At 45.6% G+C, this 27,464-nt stretch overlaps 1 protein-coding gene across 1 annotated transcript in view; it reads left to right on the top strand.

The window, feature by feature from the left end:
• Positions 1-27,464, top strand: part of HUNK (hormonally up-regulated Neu-associated kinase) — a 101,037-nt gene that overhangs the window by 23,743 nt on the left and 49,830 nt on the right. Inside the window, exon 2 of the mRNA XM_028116851.2 lies at positions 17,215-17,507. Coding sequence (XP_027972652.1) covers positions 17,215-17,507 — 293 coding nt within the window. The remainder of the gene's footprint in view (positions 1-17,214; positions 17,508-27,464) is intronic.

Raw genomic sequence — 27,464 nt, 5'->3', positions numbered from 1 at the left:
TTAGCCCAGCTTGGGCCCCAACCCCGATCACCTGGTCCCCTCTACACAGCAAGAAGCAGCTTCGCTGTGGATTGGGAGTCAAATTCAGGCTGTACCATAGCCCGGCTGGGCGACCTATGTGCAGATTTCTTAATCTGTGTGAACCAAGAGCTTTCCCTCCTGTAAAAAGGGAAAACAAGAGGATCTTCTTCATAAGATTGTGGGAATTTCAAGGGACGATGTATGTAATATGTCTTGCAGAGTCTTGCTTGTCAAGTGCTTACTATAAATGGGAGTAGTCCCAAGTTGAGATTTATATGGCTTGGTGACTGTGGCCCATATGTGTGCCTTTTTATTTGTTTTCACACTATGCAGTTGACAGAGAAATGGCAATTGTCCAAATAGCTCATTAATTTTATGCTTATAGGTAACTAAACTGTAATTTAGATCGCTAAATGGATCCCCAGTCGCCTTGATTATTTATGTAACTTAAGTTATTCAGACAGTTGTCTACCTTGATTGTTTGATTGATCTGGATCATGGAGACCTGTGCCTAATTACAACATGAATTTTTAATACTATTCCTACTATTAATCTTTTCTTTATGTAATGAGAAAAATGTGTTCAGTATGAGATTATCACTATTGATCTACTTTAAAAAGCTATGGTAGCAATCAAAGTGTCTAGCTTTTTGTTTGCTTGTTTTGTTCTTTTGATGGAGGGGAAGAGGTGAGCTTTGCAACCAGTCTATCTTGTCTCCTATAAAAGACACTATTAAAGTCTTTCCAGCCTGATTTTGACATAACAAAGCTCGATTAATTTTGATGGAAGAAGTAGATAACTGGCACTTGACCCAAATTCGCAGTAGGGACCCAGTAGCGTAGGAAATCACAAACTGATAATAATCCCCCAATCCCAGGAACCTGTCCGTGAAAAATTGAAAAAGGTACCTCAGAATTTAAAATGTATTTTCAGAGTTAGCAATCACATACTTTTAAGTGGGAAACATCCTTTTGAAGTCAGTGATTGCTCTCTTGAAATGATTTTTTTTTACTTGACTATAAATATTCATGTTGCTGTACGTGTATATTTAATATTGTTTCATTAGTTACTTTTTTTTGCCATTGGAATGGGAAAAAAATGGGAGGTACTGGAAATACTGTTAAATTGAAAATAATTTTAATTCTTGGCCGAACAGATGAACTTATTCTTGCCAAAAAAAAAAAAAAAAAACCCACAAAAACCTTTTATAGCAGGCAGTTGACTAAATGATGAATAAAATGTCTATATTTTACAAGAATTCTGAACATCGATGTCCTGGATAGAATCAGAATGATTGTCCCAGTCTGGGAATTGCCATACTGTGTCACCCCAGGCAAGTCCCAAAGCCTCTATTAAATACAGTTAACCCCCTCTTGTTAATGGAAACAAAATGGAACTCCCAATCCTTTCTTGAATGGTCACATTTTCAGAGGGATTGGCTAAGAAAAATATACTTTCACAAATGAGGGGTTTTAGAGAAACTAAGAGAAAGGTTTTAAGTAAACTCTTTAATTTTTTTAAAATTTTATTTTATTGTCTTAATCACCATACATTACATCATTAGTTTTTGATGTAGCATTCCATGATTCGTTGTTTGCATGTAACACCCAGTGCTCCATGCAGAACGTGCCCTCTTTAATACCCATCACCAGGCTAACCCATCCCCCCACCCACCTCCCCTCTAGAACCCTCAGTTTGTTTTTCAGAGTCCATAGTCTCTCATGGTTCGCCTCCGCCTCCGATTCCCCCCCCTTCATTTTTCCCTTCCTACTATCTTCTTCTTTTTTTTTTTTTTACATATAATGTATTATTTGTTTCAGAGGTACAGGTCTGTGATTCATCAGTCTTATACAATTCACAGCATTCACCATAGCACATACCCTCCCCAGTGTCTATCACCCAGCCACCCCATCCCTCCCAGCCCCCACCACTTTCTAAAACACACTGGCATTTAAGGAAACTCAACAATAGCAACAGAAAGTACAGCCCCTTTGGGGATGGGTGTGACTTTCTCAGCAGATACTTGCAGTCACTACTAGAGGCTTGAAGACCTCTTTAAGGAGGATGGAGCCAAAAACCAGTTCTGTTTCTTCCTAGAACCATCTCAAGTCCCCCCATTCCCGTAAGCTAAGCACTTAATCACGGCTCTCTAGTCGAGTATTCAAGTTGTGACTATACCCTACAAAGGACTTTTTTTTTTTAATGGTCAAAGATTGAAATTCTGGCAGATTTTTGACAGGGATCTGCTTCAGGAAATCTTTTTGGCTTTACTTTTGTTGCCATTTTCTGTCTCTGCTTACTTTTTTTTTTTTTTTTTTGCTAAACCTTAAGTGGACAAATGGTGAAGAGTAGAAAGCATATTTATCTGACGTTTCCTAAACTTCATGTATCCCTAAAAGCAGCCAAAAAAGAAAAGAGAAGAAAAGGAAAAAAATCCACTGTGACAAATGCAAATAAAAAGATGGCGGCCTCCTTTTCCAAAGATAAGCAGGAGGTAGATGTCCAAAGTTAAGACCTAAAGGATGTGCTTATTTGTAGAAAAGTTAATGACCCAGAGTAGTATTTTGAAACTCATAAGCAGGGAAAACAGGTGACAGAGATAAAAAGAAACTCAGAGCACTATGATGATTCAAACTGAGTTTCCTTAGATCACATTGCCTCCCACTGGGAAGTGCTGGCAAGCTTCCTTTGGATTCGTTGCTTCTTCTCTTAATACTACAATTTGTGAGAAGTTTTGGTGGGGGTTATGGGCTGAGTTGTCTCACCGCAGAATTCGTATGTTGAAGTCCTAGCCCCCAGTAGCGCAGAATGTGACTGTATTTGGATTTGGATCTTTAAAGAGGTAATTACTTTTAAACGAGGTCATTAGGATGGGCCCTAATCCAGTCTGACTGGTGTCCTTCTAAGAGGAAATTAGGACACACACAGGCACAGAGGGAAGCCCATGGGAAGATGGAGGTAGAAGGCAGCCATCTATAAGCTGAGGAAGGCCTCAGAGGAGACCAACCCTGCTGACACTTTAATCTCAGACTTCTAGCCTCCAGGACTGTGAGAAAATAAATTTCTGTTGTTTAAGCACTTATGCTGTGGCAGCCTTTGCAAACGAATACGCTGGGAGAGATTTATTATAATGATGGAAAGAACAATCTGTATTTAAAGAAAAAAGAAAGAATCAAGCGCTCGGGGGTTCGGGTTTCACCCAGGCCTTCTCCCTGCAACCCCCACCCTGTGCACACATGTGTGCAAACACGCACACACCTCCCACCAAGTTCCCTTGTTATCTTCTTGTGAATTCCTTGCCCTTCCTAAGAGCCATTATCTGCTGTCAGTGGAAGCAGAACATTCAATATTCCCAGTGAGTGGAAGGGAGGCCAGGAGGATTTATGGTGTCATTGCAGGAACACAAATTCTGCTTTTATACAGACTGACACCATAAATGTCTGTGTATAAATCAGAGCAGAGTGGAAAAAAGACCTGGCTTTCTCTTTCTGATGAACACAGGCACTGGGGCTGGCCCTGACATTGAGTGTGTGATTGAAGTGGAGGGGAAGGAAGCCATGTGCGCACGTGGCAGGGGGAAGCCATCTGCAGACGTTTATTGAGGACCTCATGTGAGAGGGTCACCAGCAGTCCCGGGGGCAGGAGATGGGAGGGCTGGTAAGGATTCCTGGGCTCAGTTAATGCACAACTATTATTTCCATGAAATAGCCCCCTTTCCCCGAGCAGTCCTGACTTTTGTTTTCTCCCCCATTGGCGCTATCTGCAGAGATCAATCATACCCTGTCCTACTGGCTTGTCACTGTGTTTGCTCAGTTGTAACTACAGCTAATAAATGGTTACTGTGTACCAAGCACTTTGCGCGATGTACTTTGGCCGCCATTATTACCCCCTCAGATGAATAATCTGAGGCTTATTGGGGTTAGGTTTTTTGGTCCAGGATTTCTTAGTTCTGGGACTCCTCCCTTGGTTTTGTTCTAAAAGGCGTGTTGTAGTAGAGAGGGAGACAAACTATGAGAGACTCTTTAACTGTAGGAAACAAGCTGAGGGTTGCTGGAGGGGAGGTGGATGGGGGAACGGGGTAACTGGGTGATGGGCATTAAGGAGGGCACATGATGTGATGAGCACTGGGTGTTGTACGCAACTGATAAATTCTTGAACTCTACATCTGAAACTAATGATGCACTTACTGTATGTTGGCTAGTTGAATTTAAATAAAAAAAAATAAAAGGTGCGATTTCATCCTCACTACAAATTTGTGTGATGGGTAATCTACACAGCTTGTAGATGAGACAGGGGAGCATTTCTTTGCACATTCATTCATTCATTCATTCAGACTTTTCTGTTGAGTGCTCTGTCTCAGGAAGGTAGTGTGCTGTGTCCAGGGCTCAGAGGGTAAGGGACTTGGCCAGAACCATCAAGCCTGGACAGCGCTCTCCCCACACCCTGGTCACTCGCCGCATGTGGCTGTTGAACGCTGGAAACATACCTGATCCAAATTGACATGTGCTCTAAGTGTAAAAAATACATGTCAGACGTCGCAAAGTATGAAAAAAAATGTAACATATCTCATTAATAGTCACTCACGATAATAGCCAAGATCAGTGTGTTCTCTGCATTGAAGAGTCTTTTGGTTTGTCTTTTTTTTTTCTTTGTTCATTTGTTTTGTTTCTTAAATTCCACATATGAGTAAGATCATAAGGTATTTGTCTTTTTGCTGACTTACTTCACTTTACATTATACCCTCTACATCCATCCATGTCTTTGCAAATGGCAAGATTTCATTCTTTTTTTTGTGGCTGAATAATATTCCATTGTGTGTGTGTGTGTGTGTGTGTGTGTGTGTGTGTGTATGTATACATATATATATATATACATACCACATCTTCTTTATCCATTCATCTGTCGAGGGACGCTTAGGTTGCTTCCATAATTTAGCTATTGTAAATAATACTACACCAAATATAGAGGTGCATATATCCTTTTGAATTAGTGTTTTTGCATTCTTTGGGTCAACACTCAGTAGTGGAATTACTGGATCATAGGGTAGTTCTATTTTTAACTTTTTGAGGAACCTCCATACTGTTTTCCAGAGTGGCTGCTACCAGTTTGCATTCCTCCCAGCAGTGCACAAAGGTTCCTTTTTTTCCACATCCTCACCAACACTTGTTGTTTCTTGCATTTTTTATTTTAGCCATTCTGACAGGCATGTGGTGGTAGCTCATTGTGGTTTTGATTTGCCGTTCCCTGATGATCAGTGATGTTGAGCACCTTTTCATGTATCTGCTGGCCATCTGGATGTCTTCTTTGGAGAAATGTCTGTTCATGTCTTCTGCCCAAATTTTAATTGGATTATATTTGGGGTTTTTTTGGGCATTGAGTTGCATCAGTTCTTTATATATTTGGGATACTAACCCTTTATCGGGTATGTCATTTGCAAATATGTTCTCTCATGCAGTAGGTTGTCTTTTAGTTTTGTTGATTTTTTCCTTTGCTGTGCAGAAGGTTGTGTTTTGATGCAGTCCTAAGAGTTTACTTTTGCTTTTGTTTCCCTTGCCTCAGGAGACCTATCTAGAAAAATGTTGCTATGGCCGATGTCAGAGAAATTACTGCTTCTGCTCTCTTCTGGGCTCTTATGGTTTTAGGTCTCACATTTAGGTCCTTAATCCATTTTGAGTTTATTTTTGTGTATGGTGTAGAAAAGTGGTCCTGTTTCATTTTTTGCATGTAGCTGTCCAGTTCTCCCAGCACCATTTGTTGAAGAGACTGACAGAGCTTCAGTTTGGCAAGATGAAAAGTGTTCTGGAGATGGAAGATGGTAATGGCTGCACAACAGATATGAACATACTTAATAATGGTTTATTTTATGGTAGGTGTCCTATCAAAGGAAATAATAAAAAAGAACAACCAAGACCCTAAGGACCACATGTCTCACTGTGACTATTATGTGCAAATATTTGACCAGAAACAGCTGGGTCAATGAAAGTTGATAGGATGGAAGCTATTCAGAATAAAATGTTCCAAAAAAAAAAAAAAAAGCAGAGGGGGAGGTCAGGGGGGCTGGTGTGCCAGATCAAGAAGGATTTTTTAATTTCTCATTAAGGAATCAAGTTTATTTTAAAGGATGATCATAACTATCCTTAGAAGGACAACTCTAATGTCTCAGTGTGGAGGCGGGGGGGAGACCTGAAGGAGTGCAGGGAAGCCCTTAGAAGGCTGGCCAGAGCAATAAACATGGCAAGAAAGGAACCTTCTGGAGACTTTTGATAGGACACTTACCATAAAATAAACCATTATTGAGTACATGGCTTGCTAGGGAGGGTTGGGGTACAGCCCGTCCACATGGGCAGTGGGGAAGCTCCTCTTTTCAGCAAGTTGATAGTGATGGATGGCCAGGAGTAGTCATGCCCAACCAACCCATTTTGTTTTGGATTCATCCATCTATTGGCTTTCAGATGATGTCATTTGAGGCTTCCTCTCCATTGTCACCAAGTGATATTCTGGGTAATTGAAAACGGGTCCAAACTGGAAGAAAAATGGAGCAGGAAGGGGTTGCTGGGGGATCGGAGTTGGAGACAACTGGGTATTCAGTTTTTTAACCTAGGTATTTATGGATTCAATATATTTGGCACTTCAGGAGCCAAGCATGGTGGGGAGTACCAAGATTAATTCTATGCGGTGTAAAAAAACAAACAAACAAACTTGTCATCTGTTGCCAAACTGGGCCTCCTGACTCTTTTCCAAAGCCAAAGAGAAATGATTTTAGCACTACCTGTTTTAATTCGAACTTCATTTCCCCTTAAGATTCCCGAGTTGTGGAGAACTTTGGGCCCCGGAATTTGGGGTTACTTTTTATCCTGCGGATAATAAATACATTTTGACGACCAGAGGCGTGCATATTCTATCTACGCAGATGGGCTCTGGATAAGAATTCCAGTTTGCGTATCTACTGCCCTTGGTATGCGGCCCCACCAGTGCACCTTGCCTTCTGAAAATTCTCCAGTTTGCATTTTTCCTTGCTTGCAGGAAGCAGTTTCTGGTTTCCCACCAGCAGGATGTTTCCAGGGTGTCAGGACGTGATTTGCTTTCCGAGCTGGAGCTGGAGCCTGGGCACAGAGAATCCCCAGCGACCGAGGTTTCAGAACGCCACGGGGTGGGCTTACCTTGCGAGCCGGCTTTTTTTTTTTTTTTTTTCCCCTTCCAACGGAGTTGAGTTCTTTGCTTTTACCCAGCGCTGGGTTCTGTTATCGTTGCCAAATCATGTCCTAATGAGCTCTGTTGTTTAAATTGGGGAAGGAGACTTTTCCCCCTCATTTACAGGAAGACAGATTTTAGTGCACAGCAGCAGGAGGGTGGCCATGGGGAGCCAGGGGTCAGAAGCCGTCGCGCTCCGCTGCATAAAAAGCAGCAATTAATGGACCCCTATAAAAGACAGCGATGTGTGTTTGCTGTCTAGCATCGTCTCTCTGTGAATCAGAGCAACCTTGAAATTAATTATAAAGCCAGCAAAGGATATTTTCTGCTTTCTGTGAAATAAGTATCCTGCACACAGGCACACGTTCCACTCGGGTGCATTTACACATAACGTTTCTTGGGAAGAAGGCATGAAACCAGTTTATTTTCAGAATTCCCCACTGGGTCATGCTAATCGACACAGTTTTCAGCCCTTGTACATCAGCTCAGGCTTGGGCTGGAGCCCGGAGCCTCAGAGCCCTCAGCCCCTTGTCATTTTCTTCCTGGCTTTAGCTCACCCCTTGCCTGATTCATTTCGTCCAGCATTGTTCTCCAGACTTTATTGTTAGAATGCGATTTACAGAGTAAGCCATTCTAGTATTCCTGATAACTTTCTTAGAGGTTCTGCATTAGGCTGCTAGAGCTGCCATCACACAATGCCACAACCAGGTGGCTTAAGCCACAGACACTTATTTCTTAACAGCTCTGGAGGCTGGAAGTCCAAGATCCAGGTGTCGGCAGGTTTGGTTTCTCCTGAGGCCTCTCTCGTTGGCTTGCAGATGGCTGCCTTCTTTTCTCTATGCTCGTGAACCCCTGGTGTCTCTTCCTCTCTGTATAAGGAGACCTGTCCCATTGGATAAGGGAACCCCCCTGTTTTCTTGTTTACTTGTAATCACCCCTTTAAAGGCCCTGTCTCCACATAGTCACATGAGAGGTTAGGTCTTCAACATATAAATTGGACGGGGAGATGCAATTCAGCCTATAACAGATTCTGATGTAGTTAATAGAATCTTTTTCTTCCAGCAACACTTGTACTCATTCATTCATTCCTTCAAGAAGTACCGGAGTGTTGTCTATGTGCCAGAGACTCTTCTGGATGCTGAGAGCATGGGAAGGTGCCTTGGCTTCTTGAGTATCCGAGGGTGAGGCAGATTCCATACCCAATCAATGAGCTGTGTACGATTTAAGAAGTGACCAGTGCCAAGGTGGGGGAGAACAGGCTAGAGTAATTGTATCAAGTGCTGGGTGGTTATAGCTATAAATAGGTGACTCAGAGAAGCCTCTCTGAGAGGTGACATCTCAGTAAAGTCTTGGAGGTGAGGGAGTAAGTGTGCGGCCCCATCCCCCAGGTGGGATATACCTGTCACATCCAAGGAACGGTAAGGAGGCAGTGGGTGAGCTGAGGGAACGGGAGGGGGACCAGAGGGCGACGGAGTCAGAGAGCGAGCTGGCTGCGTGTTGGGGAGCTGTGGGCGTCATCAGCACTTTGGCTCTTCCTCTGGGAGAAATGGGGGTTGGTCCTTGCTTTTGGAGAGCTTTCCTGTCCCCTCCCCCTCCCCGATTAGTTGCTCTCGAGAAGGTGACAGGTGGGTCAGACAAGTTTGGGAGGGAGAAGGGCTCTCCAGCAGATGCATAGTCCAGAGTTAGATGTGGCGGTGAGAGGGACTTAGGGTGGCACCAGGGGGTGGCTGGTGAAGAGTGACGGATCTTCTGCACTGGAATGCCAGGGTGCCATACACACGCTTTAACGCTGGTCATGGCGCCTCTCTCCCTGGTGACTTCTCCCATACTCAGCCGGATGCTTAGGAAGCACGAAACGGCTTTATGTGGGAGGATGGCCGGACGGTTCTAGTACATGTGTGGTGAGCAGGGGACATCAGCCCACTGCCTTTAGCTTGGCAGTGACCCCCAATTTCTTTCTCTCTCTGACTCACCCAGAGAGGGCCACCAGGGAGACACTTTGTGCAGTGTCCTCCGATCTGCTTCCGCTAGCATTCAGTCTAAGTTGTGTGGCTTCTGTCCAGGCTGAAGTGGCATCCAGAAGGCACACAGGTGGTGGCTGTAGGCATCCGTCCTCCCTCCTTTTCTCCCGCTTTCCTTAACTTGGCTCTCGTACATGTTTATTGAGCTCCTCTGTTCCTGACACTGTGCCAGGCACTGGGCATGCAAGGGTAAGCCACCATTTGGAGTGACAGTGGGGCTCATGCCAAGAAGGGGGTTCTAGAAGAGGGTTCTAGGAAAAGGACGAGGCTTGAAATAAGCTGAGAGGGGTCCAGCGGGGCCGATCCCAGAGTCTGGAAGGGGGTGTGGAGGTGAGCGAACGTAGTGCCGGGAAGGAGGGTCAGCCTGTTATAGCCCAGTAAGAACACAGGATAGAGTGGGGGATGGTGAGTGCCATGGTGGGGGCACAGGGCATGGGCGCAGCTGGAGTTGGCGGGTCTGGGAAGCCTCTCATGGAAGGTGACATTTCTCAAAGTGGGAGCGTCTGTGTCTCTGCATCATAATCCCACACAAACTGAAACACGTCCATAGGTGGCACCACATTTTATCATTTTAATGGTCGAAGGGAAGGATTTTGGTCTGCCTGTCTTACAGCGGAGGATGGGGAGGGCTTTAGTGGTTAGACCTACCCAAGGCAGGAGTAGAGGTTACCAGGAAGCCACCATACCCACCACCTATGGCACACTGGTGGGACCATCCGTCCTCCCTTCTTTCCTTCCTTCTCTCCCTCCCTCCCTTTCTCTCCCCCAGTAGCTCCCCAATAGCCAAGCACTGAGCTAGAAGCTGGGAACCCAAAAGAGAGGAGGCCAGACACCGGAGGTTTCAGTGAAGGTGTCCCAAACTGTTAAGCGTGTGTGGTGGGTGTGAGAGCTGGGGAAGCGTCGGTGACCTGAGGCAGTCTGGGGTGGAGAAGTAAGCTGTTGTCCGAGGTCAGAAGGGAGTGGGGCCTGGCCCGGGTGGGGGGCAGGACTGAGGCGGCAGCCCCGAGGGGATGGTGGAGACAGAGCTCAGAGAAGAGGTATGAGCAGTGCTCTGACCGCCTGACCGGGGGGTCTGAGGGCCCCAGACCTGCTTGTGAGGACGATGGGGAGCAGTGGAGATGGGAGCCTGGAGGCGGGGCTTCCTGGCTCTGTGTCCACTCCTCTTGCACAAAACATGCAGCTCCCAGCAGTGAACACTTCTTGAGGGCTTCCATGAGTGCTCCTGGTGCTGAGCACCCTTCTTGCGTGCCCTCGTTTATTTCTCCCCTATGAGGTATGCACTATTATCCTTCCCTGTGTTTTTTTTTTTTTTTTTTTTCTTTAAGCGAAGGCTTAGAAGGGTCCGGGCTATGAAGTGGCAGAGACAGGCTTGGGAGTCAAGGCTCTGGAACCTCAGAGCCTGAAGGCCCAGCTGCCATGCTGTACCACCCCCTCACCTGCCGGAGTGTGGAAAGCAGGTGAGATCAGGAAAGAAACAGGTCCGGCCCCAGCCCTTGGTGAAGGGATATGAGCCCTTGGCTCTTACTTGGTTTTCATTCTTCTGCAGGATAAGGGAATCCCATGGAATTGTATGATGCTGGGATGATCTTGTGGTCTGCTTGGGCGGCCATAACCACAGACTACAGATTGGGGGTGTAAGCAACAGACACTTATTTTCTTACAGCTCTGGAGGCTGGACGTCCAAGATCAAGGTGTAGGGTTGGTTTCTGGTGAGGCCTCCTTACTTGTTTGTAGATGGCTGTCCTCTTGCTGTGTCCTCACGTGGCCTTTCCTCTATGCTTGAGCAGAGAGAGAGAGAGAGAGAGAGAGAGATCTGTGGTATCTCTTCCTCTTCTTATACGGACACCAAGTCTTATCAGATTAGGGCCTCACCCTTATTATCTCCTTTAATCTTAAATACCTCCTAAAGGCTCTTTTCTCCAAATACAGTCACCTTGGGGGTTCGGCTTCAACATACAAATTTTGCGGCAGGAAGACGCACTTCAGTCCATAACAGATGGTAAACTTGAACCACAACAGAGGATCTGAGTTCTCCCCATGAGAGAGCCTGAAGATCCATGTCTCTTCCATAGTGTATACTTGGCGTGTGGAACAGTGTCAGGTGTATTTTAGGTGCTTAATAGATGTTCGCTGAAGAAGAAAAGAGTCATTTGAGTTTAACATACATTATTCATTAAGAAACCAAAGCATTCTGGGGGCGCCTGGGTGGCTCAGTCCGTTAAGCGCCCAACTCTTGATTTCAACTCAGGTCATGATCGCAGAGTCCTGGGATGGAGCCCCAAATCAGGCTCTGCGCTCAGCAGGGAGTCTGCTTGAGGATTCTTCCTCTCCCTCTGCCCCTCCCCTGCTCGTGTGTGCCCGCATGCACTCTCTCTCTCAAATAAATAAATCTTAAAAAAAAAAAAAGAAAAGAAAAGAAACCAAAGCATTCTGGAAGAAAGCTCCTTTTTTGGCTAATTTCCATGTAATAAGAAAATTCAGTTGGTCATGGCCTCTTACTCCCTGTGCCTTCTGATTATTTAAAACATGGTATGAAAGCGCTTAGATTAAGGAAAGACTCTAAACTTTCCAAAAACACAGCACACATTGTAGAAGGGGTAAAACATGTGTATGTTTTTGTGATATTAAGGAGTAGGTCTTTGGTCAGCATTCTTTTTCTTAGTCGTATGGAAGATCCATTTTGCATCTGTCTTTTCATTTTAGAGATTGGACACATCTACAATTCTTGATGTGTTTGAGAGTAATGAATTTTAAAGGCAGTGGAGGTGATCGAGGATGAAGGGATGAATTTTAAATCCTGTTAACTCTGATCCTATGTAGACAGTCTCAACTAAGTCAATATTTAAAGAAGATGAGAGACTAGGCTGATATTAAATCATTGCCTTGGGATTTAAAAGCAACTCTATTCCAGAGAGTTCGGGATGCCAAAATGCGGTCCAGGTTTCCTTTTTAATCTGCCGGGGGAAGGAAGCACACATTTTTTTTTTTTTCTTAGCTGAACTAAGCTGGAGTGCTTTTTCACCCTCTCTATAGGTTGCTTCAGTAAAGTAACATGGTAATGATAGTAAGAGCATCAATTTAAGGAGCACTTACTGTGGGCCCGACATCGTACTAAGTGCTTTATGCACATTATCTTAGGTACGAGTGTGTGCCATGATGGGATCAGATGATTTTGTGCATCCCTCCTTCTGAAATACAATTCAGTGTTGGAATTTTTCCTCCTAATACAGGCCATTAAGCACGATTTCTTTTCTGCAACTCATCTTTCTCCTGTCAAATTGGGATCCAAGCACTTGAGCTCCTCCCCCTTCCCTGTGTTGCTCCTCCCCTTCCATGCGGAGCCGACTCCTTCACCTTTTCCTTTTCATCCTTAGGATCTTCTTACCTGCAGATACACCTTCTCTCCTGCATCTTCTCCCCCCCCAAATATTTATTTATTTATTTTAGAGAGAGAGAGAGAGCGTGCACAAGCGGGAGGGGTAGAGGGAGAGGGAGAGAGAATCTCAAGCAGACACCACAGTGATTAGAGCCTGAGTCAGGGTCGATCTCACAACCCTGAGATCAGGACCTGAGCCAAAGCCAAGAGTGGGACATTTAACCCACCCTGCCACCCAGGTGCCCATCTCCTGTATCTTTACATAGCTGCCATCCAGTTATCTTAGATACACTCATTATTTTGGTCTTGGGGGGATTTCCTTTCCTTTCTTAGGAGTTTAGCTATTTAAATTTGCTGATCTTATCCATCATTGATTGGTAGGCTTTTTTTTTTTTTTTTTTTTTTGGTGGGAGCAGGGGGGATGGTGGAGGACGGTAGGAGTTGCCAGGTTGTGAGAAATGCAGTTTCTTACTTAATGAGAGAAGTTGGTGAATAATCCGTTTCACTGTGGTCCACTGGAGCCGTGTTATTCTCTCTCTGTTCATTTTCCACCACTCCCGAAAGACTTGGCAACTCCTCTTGGGAACATGGGGGCAGTCTTTGGAAACGGATCCCTTTGTAAGATCTTGGGAGACTTTGCAACTTGAGTCTGTTGACGAGCTGGAGTCGTTGGATTCGCCTTCTACAGCAAGATTGTTTCTCCTGATGTGCCGAGGATGGCATCCAGGCTTCCCTACTCCCTTGACACCCCCCCACCACCCGCCCCTCCCTAAACACACGCTTTCAGTTGGGTCCTCGGCCTTGGTCCTCAGCTTGAGTCTGCACCCATTTAATTTTTACTTTGTACAACTCCCCTGACTCAAGCAGTTTCTCTTTCCGGCGAGAGACCCATCAGCATGCCGAGATTACACCTTGTAGAATCAGTGTTGGATCTACTCTGCCTGCAAATCTCTGATTACTGTCAAATTAAATTAGATGCCTCCCTTTGCTGATCATTGACTGCCTTTCCCTTAATTTCCCGCTCAGTGTTTCCCATTTCAGTTGTTAGAGATGACGCTGATGTAATCAAGAACGGCATTCCGTTTTTCAGTATTACTAAGGCAGAGGTGGTAAGTGTCGGGGGTGAAGTAAAAAGCCTGGGGCCGGGGTGGTGCGTGGAAATGGAGGGGGTGGTTAATGGGGTGACTTGGGGGGCTCAGGCTTTTCACCTGGGGGGTTTCTCAGAACCAGCAGAAGGTGGGAACCCAGGTACCCAATGACAGGGGAGCACATCTGGTGTGCTAGTTTCCTGGGGCTACGTGACAGAGCCCTGCACACTTGGTGGCTTAAAGCAACAGGAATGTATTCTCTCGCAGTTCTGGAGGCCAGAAGTCCAAAGTCGATGTCACTGGCCCAAACTCAAGGTGTTGCCAGGGACGTGCTCCCTCCGATGGTTCTGGTAGCTGCGGGACCTGGCTTGTGGGCCGCCGTCTCTCTCCTCCTTCCCACAGCCTGCTCCTCTGGGTATTTGTGCGAAATCTCCCCCGGCCTCTATTTCATAAAGACACTCGAGCTGACATTCAGGGCCCACGTGGAGGGTTCCGGTTAATCTCACCTCAAAATCCTTCGCTAGGCCCCATTCACATGGTCCAGGAAATAGGACTGAGAGTCCTTGGGTGGCCCTTATAGAACTTACGACAGACAATTGAAGAGCTAACTAAATTATCCTAATAATTATTGTGTGCTCTGTCGAAAAAGGCAGATCGTATTACTGCCAGGCTTTCAGACTATTGTTTGTTCATAGGACTTTTAAGAATTTCGTTGCCGGAGGGTGTATTTTTAAAACATTGCAACACAGACTCAAGCAGAGACAGAATCTAATTGTACTTTTCAGCATCCCTCTTTCTCTCCACCCTCACGAGACAGTGGATATATACATACGGGTATGTGCACGCGTGTTTATGCACGTGCACACCCATGTATGTGTATATGTGGCTGTAGAGGTCTGTGTATGTCTATGGGCATGTGCATGTGTGTGTATATATGTGTGTATATATATTTTTGGGGGGCGGAGGGTCACAAATGAGTACAGTTTTTAAAGCTTTTAGTCTAGCATTTCCTGACCTTGTCAGGGCCAAACTACAGCCAGAGCCTAACTTTAACTTCTGTGGGGGGACAACCTCAGCCTCAGGCTGACTTGGGCTACAGCAGACCCCCAGCTTGTCTGGTCCGTTGGCTGATGGTCCCCTCTTAGTCATATCTTTGGATTGAGGACCTGAAAATCCCCCATTAAAATGGGTGAAGGGGTTCAAAAGGCACAAACTTCCAGTTATAAGATAAATAAGTGCTAGTAACACACAGCATGATGACTATAGTTAACAATACTGTCTTGTATATTTGAAAGTTGCTGAGGCAGAACATCTTAAAAGTTCCTGTCACACACACACACACACACACACACACACGCAAGTTATAACTATGTGTAGTGATGGATGTTAACTCAATGTATTGTGGTAATCCATTTGGAGGATCTACACCATCTCAAATCAGTATGTTGCCTACCTAAAACTACTGTACTGTTATATGTCAATTTAAAAATTAAAAAAAAAAATAAGTGAGACTCTGCTCTCCAGAAGAGATAATAAATTAAGCTATTCACAGCTATTTTTGCATCAATGGTTCAAAATAAAAAGGTTCAATGATTCGCTCGGGTGGTAACCTGTTGGTCCCTTACTGTTTATGCAGAGCTGCGCGTGATGAAGAGGAGAGTGGTCCCTGCTTCAAGGGCTGAGTGCTCAGGGGGACCGCAGCTGGTGGCTGTGGTGGGCCCTAGGGAAAAGGAGAGAAAGCACCCTCTGGGAGGGAGGTGGCACTTGAGTTAGCAGCTTCAGGACTGGGGTGTTCGGATGGGTTGGGGGTGGGGGCACGAGCACAAGCTTGGAGGGTAACCCAGTGTGTATTCAGGAGAGAGAGGAGACCAGCTCCCAGGGCAGCTGGGGTTGGCCTGGTTGGAGGAGCCCGAGTGCTGGGCCAGGGAGTGTGGACCTGGCCTTGTAGACAGCGGTGAGTCCCAAAGAGCTTTAAGCGAGAAATCAGAGTTCCAGACCCAGTGATTTCGAGGCAGAGTATAAAGTGACTTCAAGGGCAGCCAAGACAAGCACTAGGGAGAAGGGGTAGGGCATCGATGTCGTAGTCCAGGCTAGTGGTGGCCAGACTTAATTATTATTATTAAGGATTTTATTTATTTATTTGAAAGAGCAGGAGTGAGAGAGAGCGAGAGAGCATGAGCAGGGGTGGGGGTAGAGGGAGAAGGAGACTCCTCCCTAAGCAGGGACCCTGACGCAGGGCTCGATCCCAGGACCCTGAGATCATGACCTGAGCCAAAGGCAGACGCTTAACTGACTGAGCCACCCAGGCGCCCCCAAGACTGAATTCATTTTTTAATCACAAACCTATGTCAGGAAAATAATGTGTGAACTCCTCACGGCAAATATTGTCTATCAGTCATCTACCAATCATTTATTTTTTCATCTGTATCATAACTCTGTACTAATATGTTGAGTATATTATGAAAGTTATAAAATATAATCACACAAAAAGGAAATACATAGAGGTGGAAGAACCACTCTTTGGGTTCCACACCCTGTGGCTCAGGAGCCTTCCATGAATATGGCTCTTGGGTTGTTCGAGTCCCAGGGATGGTGCGTCTGGGTGCTGGAGGCATAGTCCTAAATAAACCGGATCGGCGGCACGGGAACAGAGAGGAAGGAAAGGTGAGGAGGCATCAGTAGAAGGAATCGACATGATGTCAGCGGCTGGTCCCATGGCAAGAGGAGCGAAATCGTAAAGGGCAAAAACAGTGGTGTGTTTTAGGGCCTGGTGAGCAGGGAGGTGAATGCCACCAAAGGGAAGGGGTGCAGACCTGGCCGGAAAAGACAAAATCCCCCTCCTCCCTCTTTCCCTGCCTTTGTACAAAGCTGGAGGGTCTGTGCATGTGACATGTTGATTGTGAGGGCAGTGACCCAGGAGGGGTGTTCTGTGGGTAGCTGGGATACAGCCCTGGAGCAGCAACCACCAGGATCCTGATGTAGGGCCAAGAGCTAACTTGCACTATAACTCACCAAGGGGAAGAGGAGAATGCTGGAGGCCAGAGGGCCTGGTGCAGGGCAGGGAAAGGGCGGGAGAAAGGAGAGGGCATGGCATCCCCCAGGTCCCCAGCCACACCCTAGAACTGAAGATGGGGACAGATTTAGCTCTTTCAGAAATGGAGGCCCTGGGGATCCCAGCCCCTGGATGGATGATGGCTCAGCCTGAGAGGGAGCCAGGAGAGGCCCTTGGCTGGAGGAGAACTTGGCGTTTCAGGCTGTGGAAAACCAAGTTCAACACTGACTCTTCACCGCGCCTTCCAGATGACCATTCAAGTTTGCCTTTTTACTCTCTTCCTTAATAATTGGATCTGGTTCCTGATGTTACACTTTTCCTTTTTCCCCCTGATGCTTATTTTATAAGCGTTTTCTCCTGGTACAGAGAAGTAGCTATGTACTTTCCTAGGGTTTTTGTGAATGATGAGGGAATAACCTTTGCTTGCGATGTCTGACAACAGCCACGTTCTCGGTGTTTCCTCAGGTGGCCATAAAAGTCATTGACAAGAAGAGAGCCAAAAAGGACACTTATGTCACCAAGAACCTTCGGCGAGAGGGGCAGATTCAGCAGATGATCCGCCACCCCAACATCACCCAGCTCCTTGATATCTTAGAGACGGAGAATAGCTATTACCTGGTCATGGAGCTATGTCCCGGGGGCAACCTGATGCACAAGATCTATGAGAAGAAGCGGCTGGAGGAGTCTGAAGCCCGCAGATACATCAGGCAGCTCATCTCTGCCGTGGAGCACCTGCACCGGGCTGGGGTGGTCCACAGGTAAGGACCCTGCCCTGCTGCTGATGACCGACTCTGTGCTGAATGGCCCGACAGTGCTTCCGTGTGCTCTACGTAAGGCTGAATGGTTGCAGCGTGCTTTACAGTTCTTCTGCATGTGTCATGGAATTATTTTGTGAGCTGGGTTAATGCCATCGTGGGGTTAAGAGAGTGACATCAGAAGCCAGAGTGCCTGGGTTTGCATCCTGGCTCTACCCTTTCATAGTTGTGTGACCCTGGGCAAATTACTTAGCCACTCTGAACCTCAATCTCTTCTTCTGTAAAATGAGAATAATAACGATACTTGTCTTGTAGTTGGTGTAAGGGTTAATAGATAGAATGCTATGAGTGAATATATGAAAAGTGCTTGGAACCGGGCTTGGTACATAATATGGGCCATGTTAAGTGCTGGCTGCTCTTCTTTATTTGCAAAGTATAATGAGACCAGTTGCTCAGGAGCCTGAAAGAAGAATCAATGTTAAGATGGCATGAGATTGTTTTTCAGCTAGTGCTAGGGGTGGTGTTTTCACTGTATTTGCCTTATATGTGGTGGTTGTTCAATAGCCGTTTTATTCATCTGAATTGAATCACCATTTAAATTGTGAACTTGCTCTTGCAAGGGAGGGGTGGTTCCCATAAGCCAGACCCACCTTGCGAATGCTTATGAAAATCAAACAAAAGTTTGATTGACCAGTCTGTTCCCTCCTGAGGAGGAGCTCCACGAGGAGAAGGGAATGGGAATAGCATTTTTAGCAATGTTGTCATTTTTAGTTCTGTATTAAAAGAAAATGGAAAAAAAAGAGAAAAATATATAAAAATGGCCCTCTTTTCCTCCTAAGGAAATGTGAACTTCACCAATAAATGCATAGTTCTTCCTTCTTGAAATTATGATTAATAATCACTCTAGGTTGTTGAGAAAAATTAGGGGTCATGTTTCATTGATTATCATTTTAAAAAGAAAGATCAAGTCATGAAATGCGTTATGTGCATGTGTGGGGGTATATATATGTGTATATACACACACATGCAGGCATATGTTTGACATTTTTTTGTATTGAGGTACAATTCACATACCATGAAATTCATTTTAAAGTGTACGATTCAGCTGTTTTAACATATTGACAGAGTTGTGCAACTCTTACCACTATCTAATTTTGGAATATTTTCATCACTCCAAAAAAGAAGCCCTGTACCCATCAACAGTCATTCTCCATCCCCCCCCCCACCTCCTCCCAGTGCCTGGCAACTGCTAATCTGCTTTCTGTCTGTGGATTTGCCTGTTCTAGACATTTCATATAAAAGGAAACAAACAGTATGCGGTCTTTTAGGATTGACTTCTTTTTACGTAGCATCATGTTTTCAAGATTCATCCCCAGTGTGCCATCTATCAGTACGTCACTCCTTTTTAGGGCTGAGTACTAGTCCGTTGCAGGGAGAGACCACATTTTGTTTACCCATTCATCAGTTTACGGACATTTGGGCTGTTTACAACCTTTTGGCTACTGTGAACAACGCTGCTCTGAACCTTCGTATAGAGGTTATAGCATGAACATGTGTTTTCACTTTTGTAGAATTCTACCTTTAGGAGCGGAACTGCTAGGTCACATGGCAACTCTGTGTTTGACCTCTGGACCAGACACATATTTTTAAAAATTCAGCTTCTCACGGTGTGTGTTACGTGTTTGAAAGCCACTCAGATTGTGATCAGTGAAGAAAGCAGCTCTAGGCCTTTCATTAACAGAACTTGTACTCATGGGATTGGATGCTCTGCCCCCTTGTGCATAAGCCTAGGGCCACCGTCGGGGTGGTTCCCTGGCTCAGTCCCTGCAGGTGGATGGTTTCCTCACTGAGGTGAGAGAATCTCTCCGTGTTGTCATGAAATCTCGGTTCATTAGAACTCTTTGAGTTTATATCAGCAAGGAAGGGAACATTCAGAAATTTGAGGTGAATAGCACTATTTTTGGCTCTTTCCCACAATACCCTTGTGAAGCCTGTTGTGTCACGGCTCTGCCACGATTAGGAGAACAACGGTGGTGAGTGTGCCTGGTTCTATCTTTGTTTATGGCCATGACAAAGGCAGAAACCTCAGGAATGAATCAGCCGGGATAACGGAGTCTGCTGGTCCCAGCGGACCCTGGACGAGCAAGGGAAAACCAGCGAGGGCTGTGCGTGGTTCCCTGGCCTCTCCCACAGGAAACTCTCAACAACGCTTTTAAAGTAATTTTAACAAATTCCAATCGCTCTCAGCGCAATTACTGTCAGAATGTCAAAGGAATGAATTTAATAATGTTTTGATAGCAAAGACGGTGCGCTCTTCCTCTGATCTCTGGCATTCTACTTCTTCCTCTCTCCTTGGAAAGAGACTCGTCAGCCCGAAATGGCAGAGGCTCAGATCTTTTAAAGTTAGGGAAGATGGGAAACCTGGAGGAGTTCTTCATGTTTCTGTCTAGCAATCACGTTAATGAATGCCAGTGCGCGGGACGTCGGGGGCTAGGTGGGGGAGAACGTCACATGAGGATGTTTGTGAGGAAGAGACTCATGGGTGACTTTAGCTGAATGACTTGTCTTTTTCCCAGATTCTATCCTGCCAATGTATAGCATACTTGACCCAGCTTAGCGCTGGAATACTCTTCACTGTAGCCCCTCTCCGTGGTGGAAATTTTTCTCTTATATGCTGCAGAGATGGAATGGACTTTCATAATTATTTTGAAGTTAGATTTTGCAAATGAATAAGAGAGTATAGTATTTCAGAGGTGGCCCGGAGTCACTCGTTGGGAAGATTTCTGAGCAAATAGATTGGATCATCCAAAAGGATTTAGGGTGAGTTTTGGTGGCTGTGTATATACGATGATTTAAAGGGCTTTTGGTTATGTGTGTCAGAGGATGCTCTAAATGCGAAGTTCCTGATTAGGCTGATACTATATCCTTGTGTTCTCATCGGCTTAATTCTTGGCAAAGCCTTCATTTCCTGTGACACGAAATCTAAATACTTAATTATCTACTTGGAACTACTGAAATATCATTTAAAGGAAGCAAATCTCAAAAAATCATGTAAATATTGTAAGTGGAAAGAGAAAAAAGGAAACCAAAGCTCTATCTAGCAGATTCCCTGAGCTGGCAGAGAAATTCATCTTAAACAGGACCTGCCAGGACCTTTGTGTCTTTTGCTCTAACAGGGCTGTGGCTAGCTTTTACAAAAGTAGAGTATGGTCTCATTTCTTCATTACCCCGTGTTAGGATTGCCTGAGATACTCCACCTTTAAGATACGAGTTTTTTTTTTTCTTTCTTCTTTCTCTCAAACGTGCTCATCCAGCACGATGCCAAAACCTGATGATTTGCCTGTTGTCAATGGAGCGTTGACTCTTAACATCGATCAGTGAAAAGTGTGATTATACCGAGAGGCTAATTTGAGATTCATCTGTTCATTCAAAGTAACAAAGGCCAGTCAAACTGTACAGACAAAACATCACAGGGTAATACAATACTGCCCTCCCTAAGCAGGAAGAGACAAGCCTTGGGGCCCTGCGGGACCAGGATGGAGAGACACATGATCAAAGGGAGCGCGAGCCTGTATTTGGACAGACGTCCACGCCACCGCTCCCAAGGCCATGACCTTACTCATTTATCAATATTGGGAAAGGGCCTTCTGTGCTCAAGAGGAATGCAGTGGACGAGAAGGGGGCTCTTCTTTGTTCTCTTGGGCCTGACAAGAAGCACTGGTAGGGTCTTAAGTTCTTTTAACTCTTAGGTTTTCTTGGAGAGGGGAGGGAGGAGAAGGCGGATGAGAAGGGGGTAACTTCTGCTCACATCCAGGAACTGTTTGGGATCCCAGGGCCTTCTGCTGAGAGAGAGCACCTATCTGGAGGCGCCGGTGATATATATCAAAGGTTTTGTGTTTCAGCTGGATTTAGAAAATACGATTGGAAATAAGAGATTTCACAAAGCTCTAACGTAGCAGCTTTGTGGAGTGGGTATCCAGCAGTCAGCGGTGTTGATTCTAAAGCTAGACCGCCCGCACCCACATGCTGGTTCTGCCACTTAAAAGCTGCATCAGGCAAATCACTCAGGCTTTCGTGCCTCCCTACACAATAGGAATAATGGATAATCCACTTCACGCAGTTGTTGTGAAGATTGAATGAGTCAATTTGTGTAAAGTGTCAAAACTGAGACAGTAAGTACTGAGTGCGTGTTTGCTCTCATTAGTTCTGAGCCCACCTCATTCATTCTGTGCCTGGGAAACTGAAGCTCAGCGTTCTGTGTGCTGAGGGCCTCACGGATGTCCTGGGCTTATACTCATCCCGCTCATCCTTCAGGTCCTGGCTCTAAGCTCACCTCCTCCAGGCGGCTCTCCAGGCTAGGCCCCCCTGGTCATAGACTCACACTGCATTTCTGCTTTGCTTTCCAAACACTTTTCTAACGATAACTGACTTTGTTTGATATGTTTTCTGCACAGGCCGCAAGCGAGCTCAGCATCGAGCCTGGTAGGCACACAGCAAGACTGTTGAATGCATGAAGGGGAAGTTGAATGAGCACAGCTAGTGTCAGGGTTGGCCCTCGGATGGAAGCATTCTGGTAGCCAGCTCCGTGTTCGTTCTGGTATATTCCATTCTGTCCCTGGAATTTCAAGGGAGTTTCTTCATTGACTTAGTACCAATTTGTTTATTTTTCAGGTCACAATCTATAGAGTGGCATCTTTTTAGTGACTGAACAGCTCTTTCATTTTATAAACAGTTCATTTCTGGAGCACTGTAGGAACTCAATAAAAGGTTTCATTTGGAATATATGAATCAGGTACATGCTTAACAAATTATTCTTGTGTTTTATCAAAATGCCCATATTGTAAGTAAATCAGTGATTAAAAAAATCATTTGCTTTTCATACAGTGCTTTTGGAGATAAACCTAACCCAAAAAAACCCTCTTGTTTCCTGCAAAATGCTGATGGCCTTGGGGAGTTATGTGCTTTTCTTGGATGCTTTATTCTTAGCTTATTGCTAAAATCCATCTCCACAGGCCCAAATTTCTCCTCCAGACCTAATCCTGTCTGAGTTTGCTCTGGACACCCCCTGGGCTCCTGCTTCCTGATCTTTCATATGAGGGCTAATGGCCCCCAATGCTGTTTGCTTATCACCTGATTAATCACCCTTTCAAGTCTTTTCTGGGCTCTGCAGTGCACTTGTCTTATTATTATCCTCGGCTCCAGCCTCTCACCTCATCTCTGCTAGCAGTTGGTTAGCCTCCTGGTTAGCCTCCGAGCGGCCACCAAATGCTTGGGCACATTTTCCCACTTCCTCCTGCTCAGGGCCTGCCGGGCGGCCACTCTTGGGACGCCGTTTTTCAGACCAGAATCAGGCGCACGATGTTTAAATGACTTGCCCAGGGCCACAGGCTGGTCAGTTAGAGAGCCTGTCTGTCCTTGTCCCCAGCTGCTGGGTCTTGCCCTGAGACCGTGCTCAGTGCCTCTGCCTGGCTCCTCCGTGGCTCACACTGCCTGCTTTCCGCAGCCTTGAACCCCGGCTGGGCCTTGCGCTCAGTTCTTCGCTTTCATCTTCCGTCTCCACCCGAGAGGCATGCACTCCGGGGTCCCTTCGTCTAGGCCTCAGGTTTGTTAGGGGCCCGACCTTTCCTTCACTCCCATCCCAGTGTTCACATGCACACTCACACACACACACGTGCCCGCACACACACGTACACATGTGCAGCCCCACCCCACCCATATACACACATGCGCACACACGCATGCACGTGCTGCCCACCCACGCACACGCATGCAAGCACACACTCCCGCATACATGCATGCACACACAGGTATACACGCACGCACATGCACACTCACGCTCTACGCTTCCCCAGTACTGCTCCCGGCTGCCGTTGGTTTGAAGGTGTCCAGCAGCTGCTTCCCCTCCCCTCACCCCCTGAGCACCAGGGCCCTGTATGTTTGTTATGGCAGCGGGGTCCTCCCTGACACACACCCCTCTGTCTGGGGGGCTGTGACTGGAGCTCTTGGTGGCTAGCCTCCAAATCTTAGAGATTCCATCGTTCAAGAAACGCAAGGAGAGTGTGGGTGAATGAGTAGGTGCAGGGGGAGCGGAGGGGTGTGCTTGGTAGCCTGTGGGTGAACCTTTAATTGTTAGTCCTGTTGGAGCTTGTTCTTTTGAAATAAACTAGAACAAAGGGCTGGTGCTTAGGGCTTTCCCCCCTGGGTCCTCTCAGTCTCTGGAGAAACACCCACCAGCGTCGCCCAGTCTCCCCCTTCCCGAAGCACAATACACCCGGAGACCCAAGGTCAGATCTGCAGAGCGCTGTGAAGAGAGACCCTTGGGCGTTTCTCCCAGAACTGCCCAGTTTCCAGGGAAGGCTCTGTGCCTGCACTCTGGGAGGCCTTTTCTGGGCTGGGCTCCCTCCTTTGTTCCCAAGACACATGGTAATTTCCTTTAGTAAATTCCCAAGACACATGCACCCCCCCACACCCGCCCTAGCATTGTCCAGGTAACCCGATCCTCTGGTGCCCCCTTATATTAGGGCATGCCCTGTCCCCTTTCTTGCTTGTCCTGACTCCTCTTTGAAGCTCCTTTGGCCAAGGAAAAAGCTGTTTCCCCCCATCCAGGGGCCTTTTTCTTCCCTTCCCTTTTTTTCCTGTGTTACAAGTTTACTCTGACCTTCCAGTCTGCCTGCCACAAGGAGAAACTCCTCACACTGCAGGACCGTGGGAAGAGCCCCCTACTTCTCTCTCCCCTCCATAAAGTGATTAATCTGATCCAGGAGCATTACTGTGAAATTGAGCATTGCCTCCATCAAGTGCGAACCAGTCAGCTGTCCAGAACCTTCCCCTATGTCAAATCTGACACTTAACAGAGCCAAATATTTTGTTCTTGGTGGTGAAACTAGTGTAAGTACAATGCTTTTCACATGGACCACGGGGAGGTTTTCTGGAAAACAGAGGCCTACCAGTATTTTCTTTTAAAGACACATTGTGATACGCTCACACTAAAACCTTGTGAATAGATTCATCCCTCTTATTATTCAAAGAGGTGTCTCTCAGTTCTGTGGTCTCTCACACTAAAACCTTGTGAATAGATTCATCCCTCTTATTATTCAGAGAGGTGTCTCTCAGTTCTGTGGTCTCTCGGGAATATTTTGTGGCCTCTTTGGTCATTGTCGATTAGCTGGGCAGAGGCTCCGAGTGGCCCACTGTGCTGAATGGGACTCATAACTAATTTCAGGGGGGTAAGGATGCTCCCTCTGCAGTGAACATCAAGTGAGGCCACTTGATTGTAGCCATAACATTCCTAGGACTTATCTCCTAGGAAGGGGAAAAAATCCCAAAAGCTACTTTTAAAGAATTAATAGACTCTATTTTTTAGAGCCATTTTAGGGGTTACAGAAAAATGTGCTGAAACTGTCGAGTTCCCACATACCTTCCCATCCCCCCTTCCACATTGTTTTCCCTGTTAATGTCTTGTTAATAGCACAGGACATTTGTTAGGATTGATGAACCAATACTGATACATCATTAGTGACTAAGGTCCACAGTTTACATTAGGGCTCACTCTGTGGTCTGTAGTTCTGTGGGTTTTGACAAATGCATGATGTCAGTATCATAAAGAATGATTTCACCACCTATATGCAAAAAATATGCAAAAAAATATGCACCTATATGAAAAAAATACCTATTCACCCCCCTCCTCCTCCTTCAGGCAGTCAGGGATCTTGTTACTGTCTCCAGAGTTTTGTCTTTTCCAGAGGATCTATGGTTGGAAACACACAGTGTGTACCCTTTTCAGACCAGCTTCTTTCACTCAGAAACATGCATTTGGGGCACCTGGGTGGCTCAGTCTGTTAAGCGTCTGCCTTTGGCTCAGGTCATGATCCCAGGGTCTTGGGATCGAGTCCTGCATTGGGCTCCCTGCTCATCGGGGAGCCTGCTTCTCCCTCGCCCCTTGCTCCTCCCTCCCTGCTCATGCTCTCTCTCTCTCTCTCTCTCTGTCAAAAAAAACAAAAAAACCAAAAAAAACAACAACAACAACAACCATGCATTTGGCTTCCTCCTTGGCTTTTCATGACTTGATAGCTCATTTCTTCTCATTGCTGAAAAATATTCCATTGTCTGGGTGGACCACCGTTTGTTTATCCGTTCACCTACTGGACAGGTTGGTTGCTTCCAAGTTTTGGCAATTATGAATAAAGCTGCTAGGAACATTTATGTCCACACATTTTTGACTCTTTTGAGCAAATACCTAGGCAAAAAAGACTTCTAAAAATATGATTTTAAAGCCTTTTTTCCTAACGAGTCAGAAGGAAAATGTTGTCCCCCTCCTTCTAGATATCTTTTGAAAGACAAGGCAGGAGGTAGAACTAGATGAAGCCAAAAGCGGTCAAATGTTCCTTTAATTTGGGTGGATTGGGTTCGCTCATCTCCTGGACAGAGACTAATGGAGCTCACCTTTAACTAGTCATGGAATCTTTAGGCAGTTAGACTGGTTATTGCTGAAATCTTGTAGACACATTGACAAATGGGTCATATAGGGGCAAACAACCGGTGAACAGGTTTGTTCTGAGCATTTGCCTCGGGGGCTGGAGTAGGTTACTATGGGATGCGGTGGGTAAAAATGAAAACCTATTTCATTTTTTTCATTTTGCCTGATAATTACATTTAATACTTCCTCCCCTGGTTTTATGACATTTTCCCGATTTCCCAAAAGTGGGCATTTTTTTTTCTTTTGCATTTTTTCTTATTTTCAGTCTCCCATTTATATCATTCTTCTAATCATGGTGGTTGTTCTCTAAGGCTTTTATGGTCCCCAAATTATCCAGCTTAGCTTTATAATTTTTGGCAATTGCTTTCTTATACCCCACCTCTTTAAATTGTTTTTCTCCATAGTGTATGTTCTGAACCAAATTTCTCCTTCAGTGCCTTAGTGTGGCTTCCATTCTTTCCAGGGAAGGAGGTTTAATTTCGCTAGAAACAAACTGTGGCCTTCCTTTAGATTTAAATAGCACTGCTGCTTTATAATCAGTTTTCACAGGATAACAGTTTGGGCTATTGCTGGCCCACTGTTTTGTGTGCGCATGCAGGTTTTTTGGAATTACCGTATATGCTTGAATATAAGGTCAAATTAGAGCATGTCCTGGTTCTCCTCCAAAAAGAGGAAGTGTCTCACCTGGACTCACTTATGACTCAGGGAGCTCGAGAAACCTCCCAAGGAAATGGATAGAAAGGGAGACCAGGATGTTTTACATGGCTTTAATAATAACTTCTAGCGAAATGACCTCCCCATTGTGAGGGTTTGGGAGACAACTCTAAAAACAATTCACTGAGTGGTTAATTTATAGAGATTTTAAATGGGCGCTTATTATTTACATGGCTTGTGATAAGATTACCAGCAAGCGATTTAAAAAGTGCTTTGTGACAAACATCCAGTCAACTTTAAGATCATGCTACTCTGGTAATACGGCACGAAGACTGTCAGCCTCGTCCTGGCTGTGGCAAGTTTCAATGACACTGTTTCATGAACTGTGAGGGTGTGGGAATAATATTTCTGAAGTTAATGTTATGGCATATGCTCTTAAACACGATAGTGCAGCTTTGTAGATAGTCGTTTGGTAGTTCCATTGCATTTTAAAAATGTTTATCCGTTTGTTTTCCAAAAAGCCTTTACTGAGGGACAGAGTTTTCCCATTGGAAAAATGAGGAGAAGATTATTGTATATTTGGGGTCATCCTGCATTTGGACATACATGATACCCTTTAAAGGCTGATACAGTTTTTATATAGTCTGTGTATTGTTTCAGCTGGATCCAAGTGAAAGGATCCAATTCTTCCTCCCACCTCCCAGTTGGTGGGTGCATGTGGATTGGGGGATATCCATATTCCCTAGCTGCAAGTTTCAACTCAGACGTCCTTCCTCATCCAAGTGTCCAGCCCTAACGCTACCAGCCGCCTTCCAATTTTGAAAGATATT

This window comes from Eumetopias jubatus, unplaced genomic scaffold, assembly GCF_037043125.1.
Source record: "Eumetopias jubatus isolate StellerSeaLion01/CBP00866 unplaced genomic scaffold, mEumJub1_p1.0 scaffold_1, whole genome shotgun sequence".
Taxonomy (NCBI): Eukaryota; Metazoa; Chordata; class Mammalia; order Carnivora; family Otariidae; genus Eumetopias; species Eumetopias jubatus.
Note: the sequence above shows the minus strand (reverse complement) of the source record. Positions and strands in the feature narration are given on the sequence as shown.